Source organism: Geotrypetes seraphini, chromosome 12 (assembly GCF_902459505.1).
Source record: "Geotrypetes seraphini chromosome 12, aGeoSer1.1, whole genome shotgun sequence".
In the NCBI taxonomy this organism is placed as follows: Eukaryota; Metazoa; Chordata; class Amphibia; order Gymnophiona; family Dermophiidae; genus Geotrypetes; species Geotrypetes seraphini.
Window position 1 is genome coordinate 69444475 of NC_047095.1, and position 12860 is coordinate 69457334.

The window sequence follows — 12860 nt, forward strand, 5'->3', positions numbered from 1 at the left end:
TTCCCCAAGTTGCCCTCCTTCTTTCCTATCATTTGTTGCTCTCTGTACCCAAGTTCCCTGCAGCTCCCCTCCCCTCATCCTCACTTTTACCTTCCTTGCTCCCTCCCTGTCTCCCATAGGTTTCAAACCCTTGTCCGTGTCTTAACCATCCCCCTGCCTCCCTTATCACCCCTACTCCTGTACTTGTCCTCCCCATATCTTCTCACTTCTCCTTCCCATCCTCCATACCTGTGTTCCTAGTCCAAGAAGAATGAGCATGAAGAAGAAGAGGACAGACCACAATGGTGAAACTGGCAGGAGAGTGAGGGCCTCTGGGTATGCCACAAAGGCTAGTCCGGGGCCATGGTCTGCCACCTTGGACACATCAACTCCCATGTTGCTTGCCATGAAGCCGAGGATGGAGAAGATGACAAAGCCAGCATATACGCTTGTCGCACAGTTGGTGATGCTTATGATGATACTGTCCCTGTGCAAAGAAATAGAAATAGATAAGTGGGTAGACGAGAACCATCAAGTGCTATTAGTGAAATATGAGGGTGGGGTGAGGGGAGACTGAGAGCCACCAGGTACTGCTAGTGAAACACAGCGGGTATGAGGTTGGGAGGGAGATGGGGTGGACTGCAAGTCATGATGACTAATCCCTGTGGGAAAGTCTCTGAGTGCCTCACCTGTAACAGTTGTTATGGAATTTGTTGTAGGAAGCCATGGTAATGAGCCCACCCCAAGCACAGCCCAAGGAGTAAAATATCTGAGAGGCAGCATCTCCCCAAACCTGTAGGAAGTAAGAGGGGAGGGTGAGATACAGAGATCAGACTTGACTTGGTGTATTCATCTTCCACCGTCTCATTTTTTTTAAAGGAGAAGCATTTTTAGTCATTTGGAGATACACAAATGAAATATTTTAGGGTTATAAGTTGTCTCAGCTCTTACATGGGAGGAAATGTCAACTTTACACCATCAAAAATTCTGATTCCTCCCTCCAACCACTCAACCAACCCCCAAGGCAGAGGCTTGAGTAAGACTGCTCTAAATTCAACTAAGTCCTCTCATGCACTAGATTAGAGACATGGAGGAATTGAGCCTGGGTCTTCAGCACTGACTCTGCTATGAACTAAAGCAACACAATTCAGTCCACTTCCAGGTATTACTTACAAACAGGAAATTAGAATGTTATCAATGAAAAACTGAACAGTCTTGGTTCTCTTCTTATCTTGGCTTCTGTTTGTTAGGAATAAGAACATAAGAAGTTGCCTCCGCTGGTGTCAGACCAGAGGTCCATCGCGCCCAGCAATCTGCACCCGCGGCGGCCCATCAGGCCCATGACCTGTAAGGTGATCCTTTTTTAACCCCTTTAATCCCTCTTATCTTTCTATCTATACTCTTTCTATAACCTATCTCTACCTCTATCTGTATCCCTCAATCCTCCTATCCTTCAGGAATTTATCCAATCCTTCTTTGAACCCCCGTAGTGTACTCTGTCCTATCACAACCTCTGGAATGTTAGATGCAGCTCAAGAACATGGGGAATTTAATGTCTAGAACTAAACTGGACATCCAAAGTGTAGTATCCTTGATGCAGGACAGTCAAGGATCTTGGATAGGACAGCTCTCACCACCGATTTCAATGATGATGATGAAGAACTTGGGTATGCTGTTCAGCAAATGGATTTCAAATTTCTGTGTTTGACAATAGCCATTGCAGATATTTTTAACATGTACAAAATAAATATTTCTCTATTGCTACTTGTTTTAATTTTTAACATGAGTTTTATATGTAGAAATGTGCTATAGCAAAACTAAATAATCTGTAAACTGTAGGCCCTGAGCTTACCTGTTGAAGCCTACAGGCCCAGCCATGTGAAGGAGCCTGAGAAACCTTGAAACATCACATTTTCATTTAGTGTATTAGGACTAGAGGAAAAGTCCATAGTCTGCTATTGAGTAAGACACGGGGGAAGCCACTGCTTGCCCTGGCAACGATAGAATGGTATGTTCCTACTATCTGGGTTTCTGCCAGGTACTTGTCATGGAGTGACCATAGTTGGAAGCAGGACACTGGGCTAGATGAGCCATCAGTCTGACCCAGTATGGCTATTCTTATGTTCTTAAGACCCAAATGAGACTGTGTCCATTAATTGCACAGAAAGAGAAGGTGATATACTGCTCTGTGTACTCCTTACAAATCTCTGATGTTAGGCCCAGAAATCTGAAGTCTGAAGATGGCTCTGTTGAATGAGTTGTCTCAGAATTCCCTAATAATGAGAAGCTTCAAGTTCAAGTGTATTGGCTGACTCATGAAGGAGAGTGTGGCTGCAATAACAGGGTGTCATCATGTTTCCTGTACCCACAGCAAAATGTAAGGAATTCAAACTCCACATTTGTTATTTTATGTATTATTTGGATTCTTCTCACACCTTTTCAGTAGTAGCTCATTATAAGTTACATCCGGGTACAGAGGATCTGTATTTAGAAAATGAATGGTATAAATTGAACTAAGGCCGGCACTGGCAGACTTGCACGGTCTGTGTCCCATATATGGCAATTAGGATTAGGATGGGCTGGGGAAGGCTTCAATGGGAACTTCAGTAATTTGGAACATGAGGACAGAGCTGGGCAGACTTTTACAGTCTGTATTCTGCAAATGAGGTTGTTTGAGTAGGTGGGAGTGAGCTTGGACGTTCCAGTAGTTGGAACCTAAGGACAGTACTGGACGGACATCTACGGTCTATGGCCCAGAGATATCAAAGAAAAATGACAATTTAATGCAATCATGAATTTATAATGTGTGTAACTATTGGGGAGACTGGATGGACTGTTCAGGTCTTTGCTGTCGTTTACTATGTTACTAGGTATTTCCCTGTCCCTAGAGGGCTAACAATATCATAATGAAACCAAAAGCCATATTGATTATGTGCAACTGTGTCTCATGATTGCCCCGAATAATACATATGAAACAACAAATAATCATTTTAGACTCATCTGTCCATATGAATAAAACAAAATACACAACCGTTAAAACCGGAACTAGATACAAATAAAGTGAATAATAAAATGATCATAAATAGTTACAATAATATATTATCTTGATAAAATATTATAATAAAAGCTAACCCACATGGGTTGTGTGCAAATAGATCTCATGTTGACACTGAGTGGTGCATACAAAGCATCAAAAGTATATTTTGGATTGATTTAACCTAATATGGAAGGTCACTTTTATTTGAACTTAATCCAGAAGTGTCATAAATAGGATACTGATGAGTGTGTATGCTGAGCATCAGATGAATGTGGATCGTGCTATCAGGAATGCATCAGGGGTTATGGCTTATAAACAAAGAATATAATCGACTTCTGAATTGAGGCCTGCAAGAGTTACAGTGTTGATTACAGATGGGCTGGAGTGAGCTTTGATGGAGACTTCAGTAGGTGGAACCTAAGCACTGTACCAGGCAGAGCTTTGGGTTATGGCCCAACAATAGCTAAGAAGAAGGAAAATTTAAATGAAATCAGTAATTTAAAGAGTGGGTAAGTTTTGAGCAGACTGGATGGACCACTCGGGTCTTTATCTGCCGTGATCTACTATGTTACTATGATTGCCCTCTGTTCAGCCTGAAGAAGTAGACGATTAATGTCCTACGTCTCCAGCGTTGTTTAAAAGTCTTGAAGACAAAGAATTTAAGCTCCTAAATATTGTGACTGAGTGCCTACCAATGCTTGACTAGCGGAGCAGACATTACCTTCTTTAAAATACAGCTTCTATGTTCAATAATACGGGTTTTGATTTTTCTTTTGGTTTTGCCAATGCATAACAATCTGTAGGGGTAAATGATGATATAAATAACGTTTTCAGTATTACAAGTGCTGCTAAAGTTCAATTTGTATTGTTTGCCAGTCCTGGGATGCATGAATCACAAGGATGGTGTCCGCTATGGTTTTAATCATTGGAAGTGTCAAGGGTACAAGCTTGTCTCTTAAATTCTATTGCGTGATAATGCAACAGTTGGTTTGACATTCTTAATGCATTTATGTAACTCAAGGATATGCCAATGTTTATGAATGATATTGTGGATGTCCTGGGAAAATGGGAATATTTTAAAGATAAGACTAAATCTAATGCTATTTTCGGCTTATTGCCTGTTCTTAAGAGGTCCTCTCGTGATGTAAATTTTTATTATAAGTTTTCATAGAAATAGTCAGTAATACAAAAAACAATTCAAAACATCCACTCACAGAAGAAAATACCCCCAATACAATATTGCTATCCAAAAAACTGCTAATACATAGGGTTCCCTTGCTAAACTCCCACCAAACAAACCAAACACCAATCAGAAGAAAACCCCCATATCACACAACCCCCCTATTGTCAAACCATATTCCAAAATTCCCCCCCCCCCTCCTTCTACCCAGAAGATCAGCGAACTCCATGAAACGAGCCCTCTGTGGTTCATTCAGAGAGCCATCAACATATTCCCCTCTCCCCTCGGTGATGTAATTTTGATCAATGATATCCCCAGTAGATATGCTCTGAAGGATACCTTCTCTATATGAATCTGTTGGCCATCGTGATTGCTTGTTAAATGGGTCACCAGGAGCTGCAGCAAGAATTGAACTCAATTCCCCAGGTTCTTGGTGAGAAACTAACTGCATGGGTCAACGATTGGCTAAGTGGAAGACTTCAGAAAGTGGTGGTCAATGGCACCCTCTCTGAGACATCGGAGGTGACTGGCGGAGTGCCGCAGGGCTTAGTCCTGGGACCATCCCTTTTAAACATATTCATAAGGGACTTGACCCGAGGGCTTCAGGGAAAAATAACGCTGTTTGCTGACGACGCCAAACTGTGTAATATAGTAGGTGAAAGCGATCTCAAGGATAGTATGGCGCAGGATCTGATCAAGTTGGAAAACTGGTCCTCAACATGGCAGCTGGGCTTCAACGCAAAGAAGTGTAAGGTGATGCATCTCGGCAGCAGAAATCCATGCAGAACATACACCTTGAATGGAGAAACACTAGCTATGACCTCAGAAGAACGGGACTTGGGAGTAATCATCAGTGCAGACATGAAGGCTGCCAAACAGGTAGAGAAGGCCTCATCCAAGGCAAGGCGGATGATGGGATGTATCAATAGAAGTATCGTCAGCCGTAAACCTGAAGTCATAATGCCACTGTACAGAACCATGGTGAGACCTCATCTGGAGTACTGTGTGCAATTCTGGAGGCCACATTACCGTAAAGATGTACTTCGAGTTGAGTCAGTCCAGTGAATGGCCACTAGGATGGTCTCCGGACTCAAGGGTCTCTCATTCGAGGAAAGACTGGGCAAGTTGCAGCTCTACTCTCTAGAGGAGCGCAGGGAGAGGGGTGACATGATTGAGACATTTAAGTACGTCACGGGTCGTGTCGAGGTGGAAAACAACATATTCTTTCCTAAGGGACCTTCAGTCACAAGGGGGCACCCGCTCAAACTCAGAGGAGGGAGATTTGGTGGTGACACCAGGAAGTATTTCTTTACAGAAAGGGTGGTGGATCACACTACCGGTGCAGGTGATCAAGGCCACTAGCGTGCTCGACTTTAAGAATAAATGGGACATCCACGTGGGATCTCTACGTGGGTCGAGCAGCACTCTGACTTAATGGGGTGGGACAGTAGAGTGGGCAGACTTGATGGGCTATAGCCCTTTTCTGCCGTCATCTTTCTATGTTTCTATGTTACTGTAGTAACCATTAGGCTGAACCAATGGATTTTCAGTGCCTTTTGCCTGCCAGCTTGCTGGTCCCTGACCTGGCCTCACAAACCAGTTCCATAAATTACTTATAGTAACCTGTTCTGATGCTCACCAGGCAAGAAAGGTTTACACTACTATAAACACTTGTCTGTGCTTAATCCTGTTTCTGCATATGAACTGGGTAGGAATGGAGCAAAACAAAGATAAAATGATAAGGGACAAACCTTAGCATCCAGAATCTTGTCCCACTGAGGTGTCAGATAATACGTGATCCCATCCACTGCTCCCTCCAGAGTGATCCCTCGTACAAAGAGAATTGTCAGGACTACGTAGGGGAATGTGGCAGTGAAATAAACCACCTGCGAAGGAGAGAGGGAGAGAAATAAAGAGAGAGGAAGGAGGGATGGAAGGAAAAAGGAGAAAAACATAAAAACAGTGAAAGAAAGAGTGAGAAAAAGGGAAGAAGAAAGAAAAATAGAAAAATCAGAAAAGGGAAAAGAAAGTAAATAAAGGGGAACAAGGAAGATAAAAAAAACCAGTGAATAGGGGAAGGAGAGAGTAAGAAACGAGGGGGAAGAAAGACAAGAGTTAACGAAGAAGAAAATAGGAAAAGAGAAAAGAAAGTAAATAAAGGGGAACAAGGAAGATTTTAAAAAAACAGTGAATAGAGGAAGGAGAGAGTAAGAAACGAAGGGGAAGAAAGGCAAGAGTTAACAAAGAAGAAAATAGGAAAATCAGAAAAGAGAAAAGAAAGTAAATAAAGGGGAACAAGGAAGATTTAAAAAAAAACAGTGAATAGGGGAAGTAGAGAGTAAGAAATGAGGGGGAAGAAAGGCAAGAGTTAATGAAGAAGAAAATAGGAAAATCAGAAAAGAGAAAAAGTAGATGGAAGACAAACAAATGAGAGGAAAGGAATGAGACAGTGAGAAATAAGGAATGGGAGAGAGGAAAGAAGGAACAGAATGGAAAGAAAAACATGTCAGATTTGTCTTTAGTTTGATTTTACATGTATTTATCTAGTTTTACAACCCGTCCTCCCAAAAAGCTCAGAATGGGTTACAAGTTAACTTACATAACATCAACCTGGTGGAGGGGATGTAGTTAACAAACTGTGTTGGGGGGGTAAGGTAACATATTGGAGGGGATATCAACTAGAGGGGAGACAATTTAACGTACATACCCTGTTTCCATGAAAATAAGACCTATCCTGAAAATAAGCCTTAGCATGATTCTTAAAGATGCTTCTAATATAAGCCCTATCCCCAAAATAAGCCCTAGTTAAGATTGACCCCCGAAGTACCCCCCTCCCCGAATGTCCCCGATATTCCCTGACTCCATTCCTGACACTAGTGCTGCCTGATTTGCAGAAAAAATCAGATTCATTGATTCAGCAACCCCCACCTCTGCTGCTTTAGAAGGCCTCAGAGTGGAGGTATGTCAGTCTCACGGTGGGAGGGTCGGTGGGGTTCTGCTGCACAAGGGATGGGTAAGAGGGGAGAAATGATGTGCACATGGTGGGGGGGGGGGGGGAGAAAGGAAAAAGGAAGAATTGGGGTGCAGGAGAGGAAGGGAGAGATGATTGTTGTGCATGAAAAAATTAAGACATACCCAAAAATAAGCCCTAGTGCATTTTTTGGACCCAAAATTAATGACACTCTTATTTTTGAGGAAAAACGGTAGAATGATATGTACTAGAGGGGTTACGTATTTAGGTGTTTATATGGAGGAAGTGGGGAGAAGTGACCTGAATACAGTTTGCACAACAATTAGTTTGTATTGTCAAATGGACCGTTGACTTTGGTTTATAGAATGTTGGTTCATCATAGGTTTATGTAGAAGTGAATGTATTGAAAACACTTACATATGTGTGTAGATACACATGTGCTAAGTGTGGTTATGCAGATGTGTATGATCTTATATGTATGTACAATTCCATTTTGGTTTTTCTGCTTATATGTATGTAAGCAGCTTTCAAGTTTATCGAACAATCTTCTTGTTTGTACGATACTCAATTTGGGTTTCGTCCCAAACATTGCACTGAATTGTTATTATTAACATTGACTCCATGTCAACCGCCCATGTAATTAGCTCTATTTTGTTACACCACTACAGAAGCCCATGCTTTATGACACCATTGGAAAGCTAATGTAAACCGCTCAGATTTGACTGTTCCAGTCATTAGTAACGGTCTATAAGCTTGAATAAACAAGTAAAGTTAAACAATGGTTGAGTCATGGTCGTCAGTCTATTTTGTCAGAATTCGAAATTAGTGCAGCTTTTGACTCAGTTAGTCAAACTTTATTGATCAATAAACTCTGTGAGTTGGGTATAGGAGGATCAGTTCTTAATCCGTTTAAAGAATTTTTAGTAAACCAGAATTATAGTGTGCTGAAGGATGGGACTTTTGCTAGGAGTTGGACTTCTTTTTGTGGCGTGCCACAGGGCTCATCTATCTCTCCTATGCTTTGTAATATCTTTATGAACACTCTGCAAAAAGTATGTTTACCAGTTGAGACTTGTATGTCTTCCTATTAATTCCATTGAGTCTAAATACGGTAGATATTACTACTAAGGTTTCTGATTCCAGGAACAGAATCGGAGATTGGGCTTCTACTAATAAGTTGAAATTGAATGCAAGTAAGACAAAGGTTCTTTGGTTTCATAATTCAGTATCTTCTGTTCCTTCATCCATTGCGTTACAATCAGGTACAAGTAGATAAAACATCTAAAGTCTTAGGGTGTTCTTTTGCATTCCTTTCTTTCATCTGAAGATCAAATTTCCAATTTATGGAGGAAGATTTTATATATTATGAGAAAACTTAGGATACTGAAATCTTATTTATTTTAACATTGTTTTGCACTATTGCTTCAAATGTTATCGTTATCTCAACTTGATTACCGGAATTCTTTATACTTGAATTTAACATCAAAACTGGTTAAAAAATTACAGCTGCTCCAAAATACTGCAGCGAGGTTGATATTTGGTCTAAAAAGATTTGAAAGCCCTGATCGGTATGGCTTAGCGTATAATATTCTTCACTGGTTATTGGTTCTTTCAAGTCTTATTCAGATATAATATGTTCAAGTTTCACTTGATCTTTAAATATTGAAGAGAAGAATTGTTGAATGAAGAAGCCGTCCTATAGATATTAAGGAATTAAGAAAAATTTAATAATTAATTGCAATATAGGAAAAAGAGAGGTTTTTATGTCTATGACTGAATAGAGGGCTAATAATATACCTGTCTATGAGACCCCCATAATTCTGAAGCTTTTCCTCTGTCCTCCTACAGATGCCAGCATTATATGGTGGGTTTGTGATAATACTTTGCTCTAGTTCAGTTTTGACCACTGACCTCATTAATTCTTGCATGTATGTTGATACACATGTGTGGTTATGCAGATATGTATGATTATATATGTATATTAGGGCTGTACCAAATATTTGCATTCAATTAGATTCAGCCCCCAATACCTTATTCATAGTCGGCTGAGAAGATCCGACTGCTTCTGGATAGGGAGGAAGACCAATAGAGCAGAGGCCAACGAAAGAATATCTGGATAATTGGCTTACTGGAAAGTGTTAAAGATGTGGTTGCTTTCCTTTGCTGAATCCTGGCTTCCTCAGATTTTGGGCCTGCCGAGCACTGTGGGTCAGGTTGTTGTGGAGCGTGTGCACCGCGTGAGTCCACGACATGAACACGAGAAAGAGACCAAAACCTAGGTGGTGCTGGCCAGATTTCACAACTATGTGATTAAAGCTCAGCTTCTGGACTTATATACGAAGTCTTGCTCTTTGGATTACTCTGGTTCCCTAAGAGATCTCATATGCCTGTCCCACGCTTTCTTGAATTCAGACACAATCTCTGTCTCCACCACCCCTTCCATGCATCTACTACCCTTTCTGTAAAAAAAGTATTTCCTCAGATTACTCCTGAGCTTATCACCTTTTAACTTCATCCTATGCCCTCTCATTCCAGAGCTTCCTTTCAAATTAAAGAGACTCGACTCGTGCATTTATGCCATGTAGGTATTTAAACATCTCCCCTCTCCCGCCTTTCCTCCAAAGCATACAGATTGAGATCTTTAAGTCTGTCCCCATACGCCTTATGACGAAGACCACATACCATTTTAGTAGCCTTCCTCTGGACCAACTCCATCCTTTATATATCTTTTTAAAGGTGTGGCCTCCAGAATTGTACACAATATTCTAAATGAGGTTTCACCAGAGTCTTATCCAGGGGCATCAATACCTCCTTTTTCCTACTGGCTATACCTCTCCCTATGCAACCTAGCATCCTTCTAGCTTTCGCTATCACCTTTTCAACCTGTTTGGCCACCTTAAGATCATCACATACCATCACACCTATGTTCCGCTCTTCTGTCGGGCACAAAATTTCTTTACCCCCTAAACAGCATTGTTCCCTGGGGTTTTTGCAGCCCAAGTGCATAACCTTGCATTTCTTAGCATTAAATCTTAGCTACCAAATTTCAGACCATTCTTCAAACTTCACTAGGTCCTTCCTCATGTTATTCACACCATCGGGGGTATCTACAGTATTGCAGATTTTAATATCATCTATAAAGAGGCAAATCTTATCTGACCAGCCCTCCACCAATATCGCTTATAAAAATGTTAAAACGAACAGGCCCAAGAACCGAACCTCGAGGAAGGGAAGCAAAGGCCAGTGATCAAGCTGGAACCAGCTAGACCTGGTTATCTCTATTCTATGCTGTTATATGTATGTTTGTGGTTCTGTGTATATTTGCATTTGCACATAGCTGTGAGGGTAAGTGTGGGTATACTGTATATGTGAATGCTTAGGTGCTGGTAGGGTTACCAGCAGTGTTCCCGCTAAGCTGCGCTGGCGTGCGCTGGCGCACAAAATATTACATCGCAGCGCACAAGTTTCTCGTCACAGCGCACGGCGTACGGCAGATGGCAGGGCGGCGAGAGGAGAATCGGGCGAGTTGGCTCATAACTTGCTGGCGCCCGATATTTTTAGCTCACAGCGAAAAAAGTTTGCTCACAACACCCGCCCGCTTAGAGGGAGCACTGGTTACCAGACATCCTCCTTTTCGAGGTGGGGATAGGTGGAACTGGGTGGGCCTGGGAGTGGGTCTAGGGGTCTGTATTTTACTAAAGTAAAATCTGGTAACCCTAGTGCTGGGGATTCCTGGTAGGCTAACAAGTCACATATGATAAAAAGGAGATGTCAGAAGGACTTACCTTTCCTGAAGACTTTACTCCTTTAATGAGACAGAGGAAGACAACGACCCAGGAGACTCCCAGGCAGCCCAGAAGGGGTAAGCGCACTTCCCCAAAGCTCCCAATGTCATTCGATAGTTTCAGGACATATCGTCTGCAAACAAAAACATCCACAGAGACATTAAAACCGTGCTTCCCCCCCGCAAATAAGCCCTAATATGATTTTCGGGGTAGGTCATAATATAATCCCTACCCCCGAAAATAAGCCCTAGTCCCTGGATTCACCGGCAGCAACGCTTCCCCTCCCTCCCCATCTCTCCCTCCCATCCGAACCACGAGATAGAAATAAATACCTTATAACAAACCGGCAGCATCGGCAGCAATCTAGACAGGCTGCTTCGCGGCCTTCTATATTCTGGGCATCCCTCTGACTCATTGCTGATGACGTCATCAGTGATGCAGCAGAGGAACGGCCCTGGCTGTCTAGATCACAGTTCTTCAACCGCCGGTCCGCGGACCGGTGCCGGTCCATAGAAAATTTCTGCCGGTCCACGCAGGGCCGGCGAGATCTACAAATTAAATTTCCTGTCGGCATCTGTTCCCCTTTCCCTTCCAGGGTTGGAGTTAAGATCAGCTGCGGTACTGCTACAAATGGCCAGCAAAAAGAAAGACAGATGCCGCGGGACTTTTGCTCTTGCCTGCATCGCTATAGGCTCTGCCGATCTTGATCCTGCCCCCTTCTGAAGTGACTTCCTATTTTTGAGGGGCAGGATTGAGACCGGCAGAGCTTGTAGCGAATAGCAATTCAGGCAAGAGGAAAGGTCCCGCAGCTTCTGTCTTCATTCTAGCCGTCTGATTTAGCGGGACCATAATTGAATGTAGGGCAGGGTTTGTCTTTGTTTTTGCTGCCAAGTTTAGCAGAACCGGGGTCGAAGGCAGGGCTAATAGCAATTGAGTGCTGGAAGAGTGGATCAGGGCCAGCAGCCAAGGGAGGAAATAAGAGATGCTGGATTATGAGGAGAGGGAAAAATGTGATATAGGTGTTGTTGGAAGGGGATGGTAGACCCAGGAGGGGGGATTGGTGTGACAGAAGGAAGATGGTGGATCCCCTTGGGGGAGGATAGTTATTGGAACTAGGTGGGAATTGGAAGAATAGGGACACAGAGATAGATGTTGGACCTTGCAGGGGGCAGAGAGACATGGAAAATGCTGAACATGAGGATGGAGTATGAAGACAGAAGTCAGATATTGGACATGGGTAGAGGGAGTAGGGAGACAGAGGGGATATGCTGGACATGATGAAGGGGGAATAGGGAGACAAGGAGAAGATGCTGAATAAGGAATGGAGGGAGTAGAGTGATGGAAGGTATCTGCTGGATTAAGATGGGGAAAAGAGGGGAGGCACTGGGATGGGGAAAGATGGTGGTTGGCTGGATGGCTCAGCAATGAGAAGAAAAAAAGAACACAGGAAGATGCTGGACATGGAGGTTGTAGGGTGAAGGAAAAAAGCAGACTTGACTGAGTAGGTGGGTGGATGCAGTAAGAAGAAAAAGGAGGTTCTGGATATTGGAATAATAGGTAGAAGACAGGAAGGGACAGAAGTGGCAGATAGACTTGAAGACCTTGGAAAGAAATTTAAGAAAAGACAGAACAAAATGGGTAGAAAAAAATCATTTTATTTCTATTTTGTCATTAGAATATATCAGATTTGAAATATATATCCTGCTAGAGACATAACTGGGGACTGCAAAGCCTAACACTATTCCTGTCATGTGTGATTGCAGTATTCTGTTAGCATGATATTTCTGTGAAGCATTCTGTAATAATTTGGCTTGTTCAGTTTTCTTGATAGTAGAGGGGATATATGTGAAGGGGAGGGGAGACAGGGGTTTTGTTGGTCCTTGCTCTGAATATTTATATTTATAAAAT

The 12860-nt window shown here is 42.4% G+C and overlaps 1 protein-coding gene across 2 annotated transcripts in view; it reads right to left on the reverse strand.

Moving 5' to 3' along the window:
• Positions 1–12860, reverse strand: part of SLC6A9 (solute carrier family 6 member 9) — a 159969-nt gene that overhangs the window by 13948 nt on the left and 133161 nt on the right. For both annotated transcript variants that reach the window (XM_033917126.1, XM_033917125.1), the window contains 4 exons: positions 10953–11085; positions 5948–6082; positions 669–772; positions 229–466 (listed from right to left, as the gene is read on the reverse strand). In XM_033917126.1, coding sequence (XP_033773017.1) covers positions 229–466; positions 669–772; positions 5948–6082; positions 10953–11085 — 610 coding nt within the window. The remainder of the gene's footprint in view (positions 1–228; positions 467–668; positions 773–5947; positions 6083–10952; positions 11086–12860) is intronic.